The sequence below is a fragment of the Osmerus eperlanus genome, chromosome 5 (genome assembly GCF_963692335.1).
Source record: "Osmerus eperlanus chromosome 5, fOsmEpe2.1, whole genome shotgun sequence".
Taxonomy (NCBI): domain Eukaryota; kingdom Metazoa; phylum Chordata; class Actinopteri; order Osmeriformes; family Osmeridae; genus Osmerus; species Osmerus eperlanus.
Window position 1 is genome coordinate 4,146,626 of NC_085022.1, and position 19,615 is coordinate 4,166,240.

A 19,615-nucleotide genomic window follows, 5' to 3' on the forward strand; every position below is an offset into this window, starting at 1 on the left:
AAATACAAATCTTTTCAAAACGTATATAAAAGAATATTCTGTTGGGAAAATTAAGTTAATCTCATTTAATCAAACCAGCACACCCAATTTAGTCACAAATTTGGCTTTACTGACTATTTATAAAAATTGTACAGACGAATATTGCAAGTAAATATTTCAACAAAATTATAAGAGCAACACAAACATCTGTTTGTCACACTATTGACCGGCTCCAAAAAACAACATGCAAAAAAATATAAAGGATGAAAATACAGTTCATAATAAAATGCCATTTCAATATCTTAACACATCATGTCCCTCAGGGGGTTTAGCAGGGAGATTTTCTCAGGAATAAAACTTGCTGTTGTTGATTTTCTTCTCTTTAATCCTGGAACACAATAGACAAAGACACATTTATTACAGCAGAAAAATACAACACAGCAAAACACACGCAGAGTCTTACTTCTGTTTGCAGGTGTCTTGAATCTTCATCAGTTGTTGTTCATTGGTGCTGAACTCCCTCATGAGGTCATCACGGGGGGCGGAGCGTTGGATGTTGGTGTGGGTGTCATACAGGAAGAGCTCATTACTCAGCTCTGCCTGCCTCCTTCGCAATTGGGTAGAAGATGAATACAGTTCCTCTTCTGCTTTCTAATGGACAGACAGAGAGACAGACAGAGAAAAAAAGCCACAAGCTCAAAATCTGAACTCATTACTTCCTAAAACACCCCTTTAAAGTGTATGTGTGTGTGTGTTACCTCTACTTGTTGCACGTCAATGTAGACCAGAAGTGAGGCCAACTCAATAGTCTCATTGAATCCGTTCTTTAGAGGAACTGAACGGTAACCTACATGGAGACCCAAGACAGTTTGTTGCTACAAGGATAAAAGTATTCTAGTGTATGAAGGTATAAAGCAAATATGCTTTGCTTGCGGACCTGTGTGTGTGCAGCAACCTTACCTGAGCGAATGCCTTTGACAGGAAATGTGGCCTGGGCCAGGAAGTTGGGGTCTGAGAACATGTCTTCCTCGTTGACCACGAAGCGTAGGAAGGTGAGCTCTGGCTCATACACAGTAAAGATGACAGGCTCTGCTGGGGCTTTCCACACTGGGTTCAGACCATTATCCCCTGGGAGCCATAACACCATCACACCATTACTACACACATGTAGTCAAATAGACTGACAACATGTCCAATGTATTGTAAATGTGGTGGGCTAATTCAAACAGTACATTTCGAGTGATGAAAAAATGTGCCCCTCTCCCTCCCTCCTCTTTCCCCCTCTCCTCACGGTAAACAACAGTCTTGAACTTGCTGTCCTCCGTGTGTCCACACAGCTCAATCTCCACAAAGGGGCTAGCAATGCTGCGCCCGGGCTTAGGAAGGTGTCTAGCTGCTATCACCTGCAAAGGGGCAGCACCATCTTTAACTTTAAACGAACAAATACAGAAGATTAAAACAAAGGATTTTCATGGACATGGACAAGGTACTGATGTCACAAAGGTCCACCATAGTCAGAAACAGAGCTGACTGAACATACTATTTCAAACTTTGACTTTGGGCGGAGGTTCTATAGATGAAGTGGTGGAGGGAGGGTCATTAGGAGCTGTACCTTGACAGTGATGCTGAACTTGACTTTCTTCTTCTCCAGCTGAGGATCGTAGCTGTCAGCACGCATCATCTCAGGCTGCAGGACGTAGCCCGTACGGCCGTTAAGACTGAAGAGGGCACTGTTGAGTTGAGTGTACTTATCTGACCACACGACAAATTAAAGTTAGAAAACACTCAGTACAGGATGCTAAGATCTCAACAGACAAAACCTCCTTAAATAAAGAATAAATAAGTAAAAAATGTACCTGCAGTCTGGAAGTTGAGCGCCAGCATGTGGCAGCCCATGGCCCAAAGAGGGTAAGGGTCATAGTTGGAGGAGTCTACACGCTGTCCCTTGGGGTAGATACGACTTAAGGCCTTTCTGTTGTAACACAAGAAGTCCGAAGTCCGATTCCTGGATGGTGTCTTGTTCTCGACAAAGGAGCGGACCTCTTTATAGCAGTAGTTTGCTGAGGAGAGCAACAGCAGAATAAAAAACAAAGGAATGCAGAATCTACAGCTTGTTGCGAAACAGACATTAGACAGATTATGACAACAGTGGTCATTGGAATACAATACTTGTAAACAAGCTTAATGTATATAACAAAGTTTGCGGTGTGTTTGTGTTGGGTGGGGGTGGGGGTCATAGGTCATACTGAAGCGTTCTTTTTCCTTGCTACGAGGCTGACAATACACCACCAGGTCAGACATCTCCATAGCAACCTCTGCTTTCTTCTCCACCTCCACTTGTTTCCTGATCTGTTGTACAGAACATAAAAAAATTATAACTTTGAGAATAATATAACTCAGTCAAACATCTGACTGTAGTTTAAACTAGCTTAGGGGTTTCTCCTTGTGTGACTTACAGTAGGCACCTAACTGTACTACAAGAATTCTCAGTCTCTACTACTGAGTTAGTTCAACTTATACTACTATGTTTCTACTATTAAGTTGGTTCTACGTGTTCTATCAAGTATTTAGTTGAGTTTATTATTCTAATCCCACCATGTTTCTACTACCAAGTTACATTTAGTAACAATACAATGTCTCCACTAATTAGCTCACTAAAACTGCTGCGTTTCGACTACCAAGTTAAATGCACCATTACTGTTGACTTTATACTACTTATTCCTTCTGATCCTACTGAGCCTCTGCACTCGAAATGTCTCTACGTCTACTTAGTTTCATTCATTGTTCTGAATCTCTACTGTTGAGTTTGTTCTACTAATACTACTGTTTCGGTACTAGCCTCCTCCTGCTCCTGGAACTGCTTGTTCTGTTCCCTCTGAGTGATGTCCCAAGCCACCAGGTACCACTCAAACAGCTCCTCTGGAGTGTCTGCTGCCAGGTCAAAGTGCACCCCATCTTGATCGTTCGTTTGAAGCGTCAGTACATGGACTTTACCGTTCTTTGAAGAGCGAACTGAAAATGCAGAAAAGGGATGTCAGCGAAAGAGAGAGTGAGAAAGATAAAGGGAGTGTGGAAAAAAAGGAGAAATAGAAATACAGAAAACAAGAGTTGTGAGGGTGAGAGATACTACTTAGGGAAGCACAAATTACCACATCTTTAACCTCTTGAATACAGTGTAGTATTTCAGAGGTGGATTAGACGTGTATTCTCCAAGTAAACCCAGAGATACTTACTAATGTTGCACTTAGAGATGTCCACCACACTCTTACACATATCCCCTAGGGGATTGTCCTCCAAGTCCTGACAAACACCAACATAACATCTTTAGCAGAGTTTGAATCACTTATTGGATCAAGTGTGTGGTTTGTAGGACCAGTAAGCTCTAACCTGGTCTTTAGGCTCCATCTTCACGTTATTGGTTACTTCCTCTACATAGTTGGCAGGAAAAAACAGCTGCAACTTCCCACCATAGTCCCCTTTCCACCTGCCGGGGGGAGAACAGACTTTAATCTCAAACTAAAGAAAGTATGTGTGTGTGTGTATGTGTTTGTTTGTCCTGACTCACCATCCGTCATTGTCTTTTGACACATTATGGATCAGAGCTCCCTTGCAGAAGACGAGCTCATCTGGTCTCATAGCTCGGTAGTCATACAAGGCCTTGACAGTGCTCTGAGGCTAAGGAAAGACGTTTATATCACTAGACAATCCAACCAACAGATACACATACACAAGTAATGGAGGGGATAGCTTTACTGATGTCTAAATGAGATATAAGTACATTGGTCTGTGTGTCACTACCCTACAGAGACAGTATGCACACACTTAGGCTGTAATACAGACTGGAAGTGCTGTGAACCAAACTCGATAGATACACAGAGCTTGGAGGCTGTTGACTCACCAGAGATGGTTCGATTTCATTGGGCTCAACGTAGGTCTTCATATCATACAAGGATGCGCAGTCTTTTTCCTACAGAGAAAAAGAGTCAGCGATAATACCAACACAGAAGAAACGTCCAATAGTGTGTGAGAGAGTGCGTCTCACCAAACTGAAGCGCCTGACAAGGTCAGGAGTGACAGGGTAGCGTAGTTTGATCTTGCGATACAGGGGCTTCTTACGGAAGTAGTTTACCAGTTCAACTAGGCTCTCAAACTCTGTGGTCGTGCCCAGAACATACATAGAACCATCCCTCTGGATCCGACAGTGTTTCACCTTCCCGTCCCCTCTGAGTTCACACACACACACATGCACGCAACACCATGAGTGCACAACACAAACATAAACACACAACATGAGCATTAGGGTTCGGGTTACACTGTGGTGTTCGGTCGGGTTCAGTACCTGAATGTGATGGCGTAAGAGTCCCCCTCCTCTCTCTGTCTGATGAGGAAGGCTCCATCTCTGGGGATCCTCATCAGGTAGTCCTCTGCCTCACCTCTGCTCAGGTTGCTGTAGAACCACCTGGAAGACCGCACACCAGGAATGAGAGAAGGGAGGAGGGAGGAGGAGGGGGAAGTGTTCTAAAGCCAGAGAGGTGGAGGAGAGTAAATGCGCTAGTACTTGGGTTTTTAGCATGTTCGTGTGTGCGATGTGTGTGTGCTTTACCGCTCCTGCAGGTGCGGGTTAGGTGGGGGCACAGCATCTGTGAGGCGCAGCTCAAAGTCATGGCAGCGGAGGGGGTTTTCTCGATAGTGCTGCATGAGTGCGTAGACACTCGGGAAGTGAAGGTTGTCCGTCAGGTAGTAGTACGTGTGTCCACTTTCTGTTCCGGAACGAAGACGACAGTGCTGGACCCGCCCACTGCGCCTGCACGCCACCAAACACAGATGGAACTCACTGTGGACTCTCCAAATGAATTCAATCCAGCATTATGGCCATTACTAAAGATGTTCCATAAGGTTCCATTTTGGGTACAGTTTGGTTCACTTTACATTAAAGTGAAACATATTTACATGTAGTCACACGCCCACACACAAACTAATCTCATCCATGTCCTCTGAAATACTAAGAAGAAAAAAGCCTTTGTGTTTGGATAAAAGTTTAAATATTTACTTCTAGCACTGGGAGAATTCATTTGAACCGACTAAAACAATGTAGCTGGATGGGGGTGGTGGGGAAACGGAGGACGAGAGAAGAGTAGCGGCCTACCAGAAGGAGAGAGTAAAGTCAGAAGCGAAGGTGTCACTCTCTCTGACCAGGAAGGTACCATCTTGCCCCCCCGACTCGGCGCAGAACTCCTGGAGCAGCGACTCCGCTGTCTGCCTGCCCCCAGGCATGCGCCCATGGAACCAGGGCTCTGAGATATGCTGTGGAGACTAGGTGGGGTTGGGGATGTGGGGGAAGGTCAAATGGACAGAGAGGGAGGAGTTTGAAATTAGGATCATCGGAAATGACAAGGGCCGGGTTTCCCAGATTCGTTAAGAAGCTCTTAACGCTATGAGCTTCTTAGGAGCGTTCTAAGAGCGTTCTAGAGCGTTCTTAGAACGTTCCTAAGAAGCTCTTAGCGTTAAGAGCTTCTTAACGAATCTGGGAAACCCTGCCAAGGGTTGTTTCGATATATGTTTGTGTACTACGGATGTGGCCATCCTGTTCTTCTTGATTTACCTTCGTAGCTTCATCCTCGTCCTCCTCCTCCTCAGCATAGTACAGCTTGTCATCAGAGATCACACAGTAGTGGTTATACCAACGCTGGAGGGAAACAATGACATTCAGTCAATCTTAATGGCACCTTCTGAAAGACGGAACAGTGTATTGATGGATAAGATGGATGGGTTGTAAATAAAGGTCTACCTGGTCCACAGGATCCCAGATGTCCAGATCTCCCTGCTTCTCCCCCTTCCTGAAGTCCTTCCTGGCAAAGCCGCCGTCAACAGTCAGCTTCTTGTGCTGCAGAAACAAGCGGATACAACAGGAACACAAACACACACATCTGTAGGAGATGAAACAATGACTCGCGACACGTACTCCTGCAAACCCAAACCTTCTGTTATCCCGCCACAACACCGACGGCACCTCCTCCAACCAGCACCCACAGCCCCCTCACCTTGAGGATGATCTTGCCTTTGAGCTGCGTGGGGGAGGGCAGCTGCTCGGCCATGTGCTCCACAGGCTCAGTCAGCAGCTTGTCCTGGAAAACCTCCCTGAAGATGCGAGCCATCTGCCTCTGCTGCTCAATAGAGCAGTGCTCCTCGATGGACAGTATCACAGGATACCTGGAACAGGGGTGTGTGTGTGTGGGGGGGACGAGACGACGACTTTCAACTGACGATTCCCCCCGGTTCTTAGCATTCTGACCACAGCGATATTAGTGCTCCCCAGTCTTCCTTGCATAACTCAGTGTGTGTTGTTCGTGTGTGTTTGTGTGTGCGTTTAACTCACTCCGATGTCACAAAGGCATGCTCATTGATAGCTTTGACTACATCCTCAAACTTAATCTTAGTGGTCCTGGTCCAGCCATGGTATATGATTGGTTCTCCTGGACCTTCCCAGCAGTCCACTGGAAGAGAGTCAACAGGTTTAAAAACGGTGTTTGCGTGTAAACACATTCCGTGCGTGTGAAAGTCTGTACGGCATACTAACACTCAACACAGCGACATCCCAGGCGCAGGCAGCGCACGTAGGCCTCTGTGGACGACTCACTCCTGATCTGGTCACCAGTTAGGTACCTGGAGGAAATACATTACACCACAGCACAGAAAACTCATCCAGAAGGTAATACAAATTCTAAACAAACCTCATTTGTCTCAGCCATTTCTAACTATAAATGAATCTGCAAAAATGCAGTTCTGTGTGTGTGGCCATACTGACGTGTTGTGTGAGGAGTTGATCCAGTAGTGAGACAAAGGGTTGTTCATGTCCAGGTTGCACACCTCTGAGAACTTATCATCCCAAATAGAGTTCTCCTTGGAGAAGAGGAACTGCAAGAACTAAGAGAGAGAGGGGAAAGAGCGAGAGAGACTGAGTTGCAAGAACAAAGTCACTCCACTACTACCTTGACCCACAAACAATCACACACACCTCGCTGCAAGTAAATTCAGGGTCGTTGGTCTTCCTCATGTTGTCATCTATAAAGGTGGTCATCAGATCTCTGACCTGGTTTATATCATTGGCCCAAGACTCCTGGAGAGAAGAGATGGGGGGGGGGGTAAGAGAGACAGTAAGAGAGACAGAAAGAGGGGTCTCTTTTCCTGCAACAACTATCGTCAGGCGACTAGTGCAGGTGTGTCTGGTCTCACCCGCTGCTGGTACTGTAGGAACCTCTGAAAGTCCTGAAGGGTCACAGCCCCAGAATCATGCTTGTCTGTGTTTCTACAGATGATGGACACAACAAGTCACATGACCACACTAAACTGGAATGGGGCTTCAGTACGGAATATCCATTGAAAGCAATATCTTCGGAATGTAGCAAAAGGTTTTCATTGCAAGACACTCACCGCATAATGAAAGCACATGACTCCTTTTTGAACTCGTCAAGAATCTAAAAGAACACATAAAACAAAACACATAAGCAACAACAGACAGTTAGTTGTTGTGGCACATCATTTAACGTGTTCAAAGACAAAATCACAGCATCAAATGTTCTAATGCAAAGTTGAAAAATGAACAAATTGTCTCACAGAACATGCTGTTAGTCCTGCGAGACCACAGAGTTGTAGCTGAAGTTGTGATGCATTATTATATAGCAAACTGTGCTCAGAGAAGAGGAAAAGGAAAATTATAAATATAATCAAAGTTCATTAGGACAGGATCAGACAAACCTCTCTCTGTTCAAACATTAGAATATTGTAGAATTTATGAAGCTGCTCAAAGTCCAGGACATCTTTCCTGGCTCCTATTTCCTGTGGAAACAATAAGAAACATATTGTTGTATCTGTTTTTTTTTACACATCGTACACAGCACACTAACCTACAGTATTATAACCATCCCGTGACTAAGACATGCAGGACTGTTTATACTCAATGAGGATGAGAATGATGAAGAGGATGAGTACCGTGAACTTCTCCTTGAGGAAACGAGTTCCAGGAACCTTATAGTTGAGCTGTGGCAGTAAAGATTTCATCTCCTTCAGGGTGATACTAAGCAGAACACATGCATGGAGAGAACAAGGAATTGGAGGAGAGAAATAAAGTCAAGAGGCGTCATAAAAGACTGTATGAGAAGGGCTGGATTTTGGTCAGGAAATAGTTTAGGTGGTGGAGGTTCTCTCTCTTTCTTGATTGGCAGGATTTGAGGCAGTATTTAAGGTAGTATTTAAGGTAGTATTTGAGGAAGTAAATGAGATCAGTGGACATCAGAGTCAGAGAGTGTCAGACATCTAGTTTAATTTTAATATTAAAATATATATTTTATTTTTATATATATAAAAATATAATAAAATTTAAATACATACTGTGGTATAATTTAACATAGTAAATGTATTTTTCACAATAAATATACAGATGCATAGAGATTGGTTGAGACGACATCAATGTGGTGAGGTTACCTGTTTTTTTTGGTCTGGTTGATAGAATACATCTGTTTTCTCAACCAGCTGGAATCAAAACGACACAGTCAGTGGTCAGTGCGTGCCTGAGTGTGGAGGTGGAGGTGGTGGTGCTGTCTGTACCTCTCTAAGATGTCTGGTGTGGAAGCCACCAGTGTTTCCTGTCTCAGTAACTCTAGCCCTGTCAGCCATTTCTCGGCATCCTCCACTGAATCCACTGCCGAACAACACACACAAATGCACACACAGTTGAACATTTATCAGGATAACTGTGTTGAACTTGAACTATAAAGTACTGATTTCCACACAAAGACTCGCACAGGTACACACACACACACACACACACACTCACCCCCAAGGCTTAAAGTGTTCAGGATAAACTGAGATCCATAGAAGATGGTGAAGCAGGTGTTTTCCTCGTGTTTGTCTTTTCCATCTTTGAAGCGCTCAAAGTCCTTGGAGTTCCTCCCTGGACGAATCTCTCTGATCTCAGACAGGTCCACTAGGTGAACAGGACAGATTTTTATGAATCTCTCTGATCTCAGACAGGTCCACTGGGTGAACAGGACAGATTATTATGAATCTCTCTGATCTCAGACAGGTCCACTACGTGAACAGGACAGATTTTTATGAATCTCTCTGATCTCAGACAGGTCCACTACGTGAACAGGACAGATTTTTATGAATCTCTCTGATCTCAGACAGGTCCACTAGGTGAACAGGACAGATTATTATGAATCTCTCTGATCTCAGACAGGTCCACTAGGTGAACAGGACAGATTTTTATGAATCTCTCTGATCTCAGACAGGTCCACTGGGTGAACAGGACAGATTATTATGAATCTCTCTGATCTCAGACAGGTCCACTACGTGAACAGGACAGATTATTATGAATCTCTCTGATCTCAGACAGGTCCACTAGGTGAACAGGACAGATTATTATGAATCTCTCTGATCTCAGACAGGTCCACTAGGTGAACAGGACAGACTATTATGAATCTCTCTGATCTCAGACAGGTCCACTAGGTGAACAGGGCAGATTATTATGAATGTCTCTGATCTCAGACAGGTCCACTAGGTGAACAGGACAGATTATTATGAATCTCTCTGATCTCAGACAGGTCCACTAGGTGAACAGGGCAGATTATTATGAATGTCTCTGATCTCAGACAGGTCCACTAGGTGCACTGGGCAGATTATTATGAATCTCCCTGATCTCAGACAGGTCCACTAGGTGAACAGCACAGATTATTATGAATCTTTCTGAACTCAGACAGGTCCACTAGGTGAACAGGACAGATTTTTATGAAGGGCTGCCTCTACAGAACGATTTGTGGTCCCTCTAAAGAATAATAATCACAAAATACTACTCACAGACTCCGTCAGTCTTGTCCGCGGTCCGGGTCCAGGCCACCTGTCGCGTCTCCATGATGACCTGCAGTGTCAGGCGCTCAGCTTTCTGGCGGAACACGGTCATGACGATGCCCATCTCCAGGTCCCTTTTGATCAGGCTCTTCTTGTACTCTGTCATCTCCCCTTTCTGACCACGCCCCAGCGCCATCTCTCCACTTTCATGGGGGGGTCACTGGAAGTGTGACAGGGTGGAACAAAAAATAAAAAATAAAAAGAGACAAATAAAGAATGAGAACTAGAAAGAAAATGATAGCATGTAGTTGGGAAGTGTATGATTCTGTTACCTAGTACCATGAGACCAAAAAAACAGCCAAAAGCCCAACCTCTGAGGTAAAAGTGACCCAGGTGTGTGTTCCAAACACACACAGAAGCATTGGTATAACTGGGAGTGGAGATTTGGGTTGAAACTGTATATAATACCTTATGTTCTGTTGTGTGTGTGACCCTGTGGTGTGTCCATGGGGAAATGAGTTGTTTTATACAGTCTGTCTTACACAGCTATAATTCAAAGAAGCTAACAAAAACACAAAGAGAAGTGGTGTGGTGGGGGGATGGGCATAAATAATGTTTAATCCGTTCGGCTTGGTGGTTTTACATTGCAAATGAGCAGCAGGAGCAGGGAAGTTGGAACCGACCACCTGAGTAAAGTATTAACTAACCCACAACTGTTTTGTGTCCCTGAGGAATGCTCTAAGCAGGTGCAATCCCTTAGGGTAGTATCAAATTCTAGTTTCCCAGTACTGAACCTACTAAAGTACAGCAAAGTTGATATGACACACACACATTGACAAGCAAACACACAAATCTGTTGAGCATTTTGTTACTCAATATATAATGCTTGTGGAAGTTAACTGGAGATATTATGCTTGTTTTAATTTGAGAACGATCTATCAGGTTTTCTGAGTTAGCAAAAAAATACATATTGGTGTAGCCTATGGCCTACTCATTGGTTTAGACTAACTGTGCTGTCTTCTCAGTAATTGTGAAGTTAGAGCTAATCTAATCTAATGAAAAGAGGACCCATTAGAACAGCGTGGGTAGAGCAGGAGCAAGATTGATGTAGGTAGGCTGATGAACTGCATGATGTTTGTATGTATATGAGACGTTGTTCTTTACTTTGATGGAGACCAGAACCCCCCCAAAATGTTTATAGTATAACCCCCTCTCTTCATTGTCATTGTAATTCTAACAAAAGCGGATTTCCCCCTTGCCACCTAAGTTATTTCCACACCCACAAAGAAACAACGGAATTTAAGTAATGAAACTTACCCCAAAATGTTAACAATCCTGTTGATTGCAGCAAATGAGCCCCTTAACTGAATTAGTTCATGCTTTTATAGTTTTGAGTTTGACAACGTTTTACTCTAACCGTTCGTATTTCTAAAAGTCCCCGGTCAGGCGAAAGATGGTCAGTTCCTCTATTCGTTTGTACGAGGAAGTAAGAGTTAACTTGCATTATAGGGCATAGACGCACAGTCGTAATAAAATAGATCCGGAAGCAAAGATGTTATCAATGCAAAGTTTCTGTGGACGTCGCCTACCACACTCAACACACACAAGATCAAGTTTTCCTGGTTATTTTAAATAGATGAAAAAGTCAGTTCTCAGTAGGCTACGACTGTTGTTAATTGGACATAAAAAAAAATTGCGGCAAAGAAACCATGCACCTGCCGAAGCCAGGCAGCACATTCAACAAGCCGAAAAGAAGGAAGCGCAGTTTCGGAATGCAGCAACCTCCAACGTATAACTAAATATTAACCAGACGACTAAATTCTGATACAGAGAGATGAGAAAAAGCTTATCTTACACCCTCTCAAGACATCTTAGACTAGGCAATATATATATATATATATACAAGATAAATGTTAGGCCTACCCTCCATGCAAATTTCAATGTTTTCTGTTTGACTTCAATTCATAAGAACTGTCGTCGGATCAACATGAAATTGCATTGCAGGTTTGCATACAACGTAATTTCCCCAAAAACATTTGCATAAAGTATAAATAGATGCGAGGGGAACCTAACGAAACACAACAGGAAACTATGGATTCATTGTGGCAAACGAGATGAGAGAATCCTCAAATGGTGTAGAAACTCCCACGGACACACGCACACTGTCACAAGCAAACACACACGCACTCTGTCACAAGCAAACACACACGCACACTGTCACAAGCAAACACACACTCACCCCAGCCTATTTTCCAAATCACGTTTCACAGTAGACATTCTGGGACTAAACATAACCCAGGCTCAGATCCAGGTCCATACCCAGGTGCTGATCCTCAGCCTCAAATTTGGAACTCCTGTCGATATACTGAAATGTTAGTCTTGTGAAACAACCATGCATGTTATCTCAAGTAACTGCCTCACAGCAGTAACAATAAAACAGCACTCAATCATCACCTAACTGCCAACTGGGAAACAATACAATACAATATCACAACATGCATCAGCCGACATGCTGCTTGGGAATAACTCAATCTAGAATCGATAAGAGTATTTGCAATATTCAATACAGGACAAAATGCACCTGTACTGCCACCTATAGGATACATTCGAAAACACATGGGGGCCGCATTCAGTGTGACTTACAGTAAAACCAGTGTTTCCTTTCGCATATTACATTTATTCATTTAGCAGACGGTTTTATCCAAAGAGACTTCCAAGAGAGAGCTTTACAAAAGTGCATAGGTCAATGATCATATACAACAGATAGCCCCCAAAACATTGCAGGTAGCCAAAACATGAAGCATACATTGTGAAAAGCAAATAAGTGCCAATAGGAAGAAACATAAGAGCATGTAGTTAAACAAGTTATAATTAAACAACATGAACCTCAAAAGTGCAAGAGTGTACCTGTAGGAAAGCAAGCAACAATAATATAATTTACAGCGAGTACAAGTAGTCAAATCAGTTAAAAACTAACCAACCAGTGCAACAAGTCACTCGTGTCATTATGTTCCTGGAGGAAATAACCTAACATCGGATCCAACAAATCTTTCTTAAGTACCGTTGTACTCCCGGAACAAGTGCATCTTTAGCCTTTACTTGAAGGTGGGGAGACAGTCAGTGTCTCTGATGGAGGTGAGGAGACAGTCAGTGTCTCTGATGGAGGTGGGGAGACAGTCAGTGTCTCTGATGGAGGTGAGGAGACAGTCAGTGTCTCTGATGGAGGTGGGGAGACAGTCAGTGTCTCTGATGGAGGTGGGGAGACAGTCAGTGTCTCTGATGGAGGTGGGGAGACAGTCAGTGTCTCTGATGGAGGTGGGGAGACAGTCAGTGTCTCTGATGGAGGTGGGGAGACAGTCAGTGTCTCTGATGGAGGTGGGGAGACAGTCAGTGTCTCTGATGGAGGTGGGGAGACAGTCAGTGTCTCTGATGGAGGTGGGGAGACAGTCAATGTCTCTGATGGAGGTGGGTGGGGAGATGATACATACAGCAACCGACTGGGAAAGAAACAACTAGCCATTCGAATAGCTCAAGTTTGGTCTGCCTTGAATTGAGCACATCTTTAACTCTAAACATTGTATCGTCTGCTCTTCTAATTACTATTGTAGTTGTATTGTATAGCCTACTTGAAATCAATTAGCCTATTTAAGTCACATTTTCAAGAACAACAGAAAAAATGACTGAATGTTGAAGTATAGTCAACGTTATATAGCCCAATAAGCAAACTGGGAAATAGCTCTAAAAGTTACATCGATAACAACTTCTTTTGATGTGGCATGACTCTCCCATTTTGCTGATAGTCGTTCACACACATCTAACGGGGTAAACGTAAAAGTGTCCAGTTCACTAACCTTGAAAGGCCTGAATTATCGTATTGCATCCCCAGTAAATTGAATTTTATGGCGTGAACTGGCGTAACATGTTATAAACGTCTTACGTTTTGCATGACTCTTTCTAACAAATCTATTGAATGTTTTTCATTGTCAATTAGGCCTGCTTGTAATATATAGCCCATGGAATCCATTGTTGTTACCTGTAATCGCCAGAAGAGTGCGCGATGGAGCACATCACACTAACCCAACTCCCTGTCGCGGATTTCTGGTTGAAACAGTAGGCAATGAAAAACGCCTTTTAAGGGCATGAGATTTACCGTGTGACTTAAGTGCACTGAGCTGGGTGTGTGATGAAGTTGTAGGCAGGGCATGGACGGCTCCTGGAGAGATCTTTTTGTAGGTGACGTCGCCAGGTAGTAGCCTTTCTGCAGAGCGAGAGCTAAAGGACACACACTGACATCTGCGACTAGATCGTGACCAGAGCTGAATGCAACATTTGGTCATCCATTGTAATATGAGAGTGTATGCTCTCTGTCCCAATATGTCGAAATATGTTTAATTGTTCATGTGTATTTGGCACAAATTAGTTTGCGAAAGTCATTTGATATCAAAATTATAATACCACCCACCTTGACCTAAAGCCAAACTGTTTGCATATACAGTACTTCTCTGAACAGTATTGGTTGTACTGTGGTAGATTGTATTGGTTGCCAACACAAAACAGAGTGTGTATGTGTGTGCAAAATACAGATTATGTGCATATCATTTACATATAGACATACATAATAGATGAGATACAAATACAGACTGTAGACCATAAACAGGGACCTTTCTCTTTAATGGTAGCATGTGTACATTATGTACAGGAATGACTGTTACAACCAGTAAACACTAGAGAAGCAACTGTAATCTGTGATATTCACGGCTGGTTTACCCGACCCAGATTAAGCCCACAACTCAGATTAGAGGACTTCAATAAAGAGTGCTCATTTAGAATGTGTTGTATTTGAGGACTCTAATCTGTGACACGCCTTGGGGCCAGCTCTCTTGTATATAGACATTGAGACACGGCAGAAAATATATCATAAGTGTATGAGTGTATATATGTAATAGGTATTGGTCTATTAGACTTAGATAATAGGGATGCTATGAGTCTATGAGACTTGATAGGTGTATTACAGGCTATCATACAGCAGTGTTTATATTGAGAAAATGGGAAGGCTAACAGCAGTAAGATCTGGGGGATTGAAGGAAAGCGAAAGTATATCTGACTCTTCTTGGAAATCCCTGTTTGTAGTTGTCTTCCTGGTTCCAGCTGACATCCAGGTTATATTGTGTTACTACTGTATTTTCTAATACAATGTGCATAAAATGTGCATCCTATTGTAATTATGTAGTGTTGCATGGGGTTAAAAAACTACAGACCACTAAAAAACATAGGTGCCCCCCCCTTCTCATTATCTAATCCCTCCCCCTCTCATCTGTCTCTCTCTTTCGTTTTCACAGCACATGCTTCAAGCAGGTATGGACAGAGCCAGAGTGAGAGACACCAAGTTGACTGACTGAGGGAACATGTAGCTGTTCCAATAGACAGAGTGTGTTAGGTATTTCTGGCTGTCACTGTTCTGTTCCTCTTCAGTGGCCTGTCTTACTACCTGCATGTTGAGACTTGAGGTTCTCTCTCTCTCTCTCTCTCTCTCTCTCTCTCTCTCTCTCTCTCTCTCTCTCTCTCTCTCTCTCTCTCTCTCTTCTTGGTCTCTCTGTCTTATCTTTCTTTCTTCCTCCCCCTCAGCCCGCCCCTCTGGCTGCCACCTCCACCACGGCCGTATATGGTAAAAGTCTCTCTGTTGAGTGACTGTACAGGAAATTATTCACTGAGCATCTGTGAACCCCCAACAAAAATAAACACACACTCACTGTCACTGTTCTTCATACTACAGCTGTGAGGCGCACTCTCTGGTCTGTGTACTGAGCCATTGGTCCTCAGCACCCCCAGGGGAAACAGATCCTTCTGGAAGGAGGATACCTAGGAGAACCTAGCTTTGCATCTGTGTTGCAGTATTTGCATCGGTGACAGACTTGTTTGAATAACTTGAGATGTGAAAGGAAGTGATCGAGGATACTGGGCATGCTCAGTAGAACACTACCACAGGAAGTGATCGAGGATACTGGGCATGCTCAGTAGACCACTACCACAGGAAGTGATCGAGGATACTGGGCATGCTCAGTAGAACACTGCCACAGGAAGTGATCGAGGATACTGGGCATGCTCAGTAGAACACTGCCACAGGAAGTGATCGAGGATACTGGGCATGCTCAGTAGAACACTGCCACAGGAAGTGATCGAGGATACTGGGCATGCTCAGTAGAACACTACCACAGGAAGTGATCGAGGATACTGGGCATGCTCAGTAGAACACTGCCACAGGAAGTGATCGAGGATACTGGGCATGCTCAGTAGAACTCTGCCACAGGAAGTGATCGAGGATACTGGGCATGCTCAGTAGAACACTGCCACAGGAAGTGATCGAGGATACTGGGCATGCTCAGTAGAACACTGCCACAGGAAGTGATCGAGGATACTGGGCATGCTCAGTAGAACACTACCACAGGAAGTGATCGAGGATACTGGGCATGCTCAGTAGAACTCTGCCACAGGAAGTGATCGAGGATACTGGGCATGCTCAGTAGAACACTGCCACAGGAAGTGATCCAGGATACTGGGCATGCTCAGTAGAACACTACCACAGGATTGTGGCCAAGCTCAACATTCAGTCAGTTCATGGCACCACACCATCTTAGACTGCAAATAAGGAGTTGGCTAAACATACCTTTGTTATCTACCGTGACTTGAGTAATATATTTCCTGTAATGTTCTAATCCACCTAGAACATATTCATAGCTAGCATGTGTTTCTTCAGCATTCCCGTTCACTACACTACCCGTAGACGTAGATATATCACAAAGTATATACGGTCAACTTCTAACCTTCACTACCTATCCAGATCTTCTCCACCTGCCCTCTCTCTTTCTATAGGGCTCTGGAACTGCCAGTCTGCTGTGAACAAGGCAGACTTCATCCCAGAGTTTGCATCTCATGCTTCTCTTCATGCCCTTGCGCTGACAGAGACATGGATCCGCCCTGAGAACACTGCAACTCCAGCTGCTCTCTCCGTCAACCACTCCTTCACTCACTCACCCCGCTCAACCGGGCGGGGTGGTGGGACAGGGTTGCTTCTTTCCCCACATATTAAATACACATCCACACCACTCCCTGTTACTGCCAAATCATTTGAACACCATTGTGCGATGCTAACTGATCCTATCAAAGCATGCTTAATTGTTCTTTATCGCCCACCAGGCCCGCTAGCCGACTTTGTGGAGGAGCTGGACATGCTCCTCAGCGTCCTCCCGGATGATGGAACCCCCCTGATAGTCCTTGGGGACTTCAACATCCACCTCCAAGGAACTCAGGCCGTCGACTTCTTGTCTCTCCTGACCTCCTTCGACCTGACGTTGCTGAGCACACCGGCGACCCACAAAGCAGGCAAACAGCTAGACCTCATCCTGACACGTAACTGTATCACTGACTTAACCTCTGTAACCCCACTGCATATTTCTGATCACTACTTTATCCAATTCTCTATCTCTCTCCCTCCAACTCCTTCTACCTCCCCTCCCCTTGTAACTTTCCGGCGCAACCTCCGCTCCCTATCCCCCTCCCATTTCTCCTCTATTGTAACATCCTCCCTCCCCCCCATTGACGAGTTCTCGTCCCACCCCACTAACACTGCCACTGACACCTTGTTAACCACTTTAACTGCATCACTTGACTCTCTCTGTCCCCTGTCAACCAGGCCTGCACGATCTTCTCCCTCCTGCCCGTGGCTTACGGATGTTATCCGTGAAGAACGGTCCACCCTTCGGGCAGCTGAGAGGAGATGGCGCAAGTCCAAAGGCGGTCCGGACCTTGATAAGTATCACTCCCTCCTCAAATCCTTCTCTTCTCACATAACTAGTGCTAAAACCCTCTACTTTCTGAACAAAATTAACTCTGCTTCAAACCCCCACAAACTTTTTTCTACCTTCTCCACGCTTCTTAACCCACCTCCCCCACCCCCTCCCTCCACCCTGACAGCAGACGACTTCTCCTCCTTCTTTGAGAAAAAAGTCGCCGACATTAGCAGTCGGTTCCCTAAGCCCACCTGTCCTACCCTCTCACCCTCCATGACTGACCCGACTAAATGTCTAAACTCTTTTTCTCCCCTGTCTGAGGCAGAGATCTCTGACCTCATTCTCTCTCATCGCCCCACCTCCTGTCCCCTTGATCCTATACCCTCCCCTCTCTTTCAAACAATCTCCCCCTCCATCATAACTTTTCTTCTCCATGTCCTAAACTCCTCTCTTACCTCTGGCACCTTCCCCTCTGCCTTCAAACAGGCTAGAGTTACCCCTCTACTCAAAAAACCCTCCCTTAACCCTGCCGTTCTCCAGAACTACAGACCGGTATCACTGTTACCCTTCCTTTCAAAAACAATTGAACGTGCTGTATCTAACCAACTGTCTAACTTTCTCTCTCAGAACAACCTGCTTGACCCCAACCAATCGGGCTTCAAGACTGGCCACTCCACAGAGACTGCCCTCCTTTCAGTCACCACTGCCCTCCAGTCTGCCAGAGCGGCTTCTAGGTCATCTGTCATCATTCTGCTGGACCTTTCTGCAGCGTTTGATACGGTTAACCACCAGATCCTGCTCGCCAGACTTTCTGAGATGGGCATCACTGGCACTGCACTCCAGTGGATCTCATCCTACCTGTCGGGAAGATCCTACCAGGTTTCCTGGGGAGGCAAACTGTCAGGCCCTCGCCAGCTCTCCACTGGTGTCCCACAGGGCTCCGTCCTTGGACCCCTCCTCTTCTCTCTGTACACCACCTCACTTGGACCAATCATCACCTCCCATGGCTTCTCCTACCACTGCTACGCTGACGACACGCAGCTGTACCTGTCGTTCCCCCCGACAGATCCGGGGATCTCAGCTAGGATTGAGGCCTGCCTCACAGACATCTCCGCCTGGATGACCGAGCACCACCTTCAGCTGAACCTCGCCAAAACAGAACTTCTCATCATCCCGGCTAAACCCTCCATCTCCCACGATCTCTCAATCACCCTGGGATCTGCGACGGTGACCCCTTCATCCTCTGCCAGGAACCTTGGGGTTACCATGGACGACGAGCTCTCCCTCACGGCCCACATTGCTGCGGTCTCCCGGTCGTGTAGATTCACCCTCTACAACATCCGGAAGATCAGGAGATACCTGTCTGAGCACTCCACCCAGCTGCTAGTCCAAGCACTTGTCCTCTCCAAGTTGGACTATTGCAACTCGCTGCTCGCTGGTCTCCCAGCATGTGCAACCCGCCCTCTTCAGAGGATTCAGAACGCAGCGGCCCGCCTGGTCTACAATCTACCCAGACGCTCCCATGTTACCCCGCTCCTCATCTCTCTCCACTGGCTACCTATCATGGCCCGTATCAGATTCAAGACCCTGGTATTGACCTTCCGAGCAGTGAACGGGACTGCACCCGTCTACATCAAGTCTCTCCTGCAGCCCTACACCCCCACCCGTCACCTACGGTCTTCTTCAGACAACCGCCTGGTGGTCCCACCGCTCAAGACCGCCCGGTCCCAACACAAGCTCTTCTCCTGTCTGGCCCCCCAGTGGTGGAATCAACTCCCCACTTCCATCAGAGACACTGACTGTCTCTCCACCTTCAAGAAAAGGCTCAAGACGCACTTGTTCCGGGAGTACAACGGTACTTAGGAATGGTTCGCTTGACCCGATGTTAGTTTCCTCAAGGATCACAATGACTCTTGCTTAGAGACTTGTTGCTCTTGTGGTTAGTGGTAACTGACTTCAATTTTTGTACTCGCTGTGATATATTGTTTTATTATTGTTGCTTG

General features: G+C 45.1%; 2 protein-coding genes across 3 annotated transcripts; one reads left to right on the forward strand and one right to left on the reverse strand.

Moving 5' to 3' along the window:
* Positions 1-65: 65 nt before the first annotated feature.
* plcg2 (phospholipase C, gamma 2) lies at positions 66-11,602 on the reverse strand. Its single transcript, XM_062461194.1, has 33 exons — positions 11,143-11,602; positions 9,835-10,045; positions 8,813-8,962; positions 8,584-8,677; positions 8,461-8,508; positions 7,969-8,053; positions 7,735-7,815; positions 7,411-7,454; positions 7,213-7,285; positions 6,995-7,096; positions 6,785-6,903; positions 6,557-6,642; positions 6,356-6,473; positions 6,021-6,189; positions 5,768-5,863; positions 5,582-5,665; positions 5,126-5,292; positions 4,583-4,783; positions 4,319-4,438; positions 4,022-4,202; positions 3,878-3,946; positions 3,545-3,654; positions 3,367-3,463; positions 3,213-3,279; positions 2,819-2,991; positions 2,226-2,328; positions 1,836-2,039; positions 1,592-1,731; positions 1,271-1,382; positions 940-1,107; positions 738-826; positions 443-630; positions 66-367 (listed from the first exon to the last, which is right to left on the reverse strand). Exons 2-33 carry the CDS (start codon positions 10,019-10,021, stop codon positions 325-327), a joined length of 3,768 nt encoding a protein of 1,255 aa, XP_062317178.1. The 5' UTR covers positions 10,022-10,045; positions 11,143-11,602; the 3' UTR covers positions 66-324.
* A 4,948-nt stretch (positions 11,603-16,550) lies between these two features.
* Positions 16,551-18,987, forward strand: LOC134020883 (mucin-2-like). 2 transcript variants are annotated; one of them, XM_062461197.1, is made up of 2 exons: positions 16,551-17,635; positions 18,240-18,987. In XM_062461197.1, the coding sequence occupies exons 1-2, from the start codon at positions 16,566-16,568 to the stop codon at positions 18,733-18,735; spliced, it is 1,566 nt and encodes a 521-aa protein (XP_062317181.1). In that variant the 5' UTR covers positions 16,551-16,565; the 3' UTR covers positions 18,736-18,987. The 2 variants fall into 2 exon arrangements, with proteins under 2 accessions (XP_062317181.1, XP_062317182.1); XM_062461198.1 differs by having other exon boundaries at positions 16,551-17,619; positions 18,240-18,382.
* Positions 18,988-19,615: the final 628 nt, after the last annotated feature.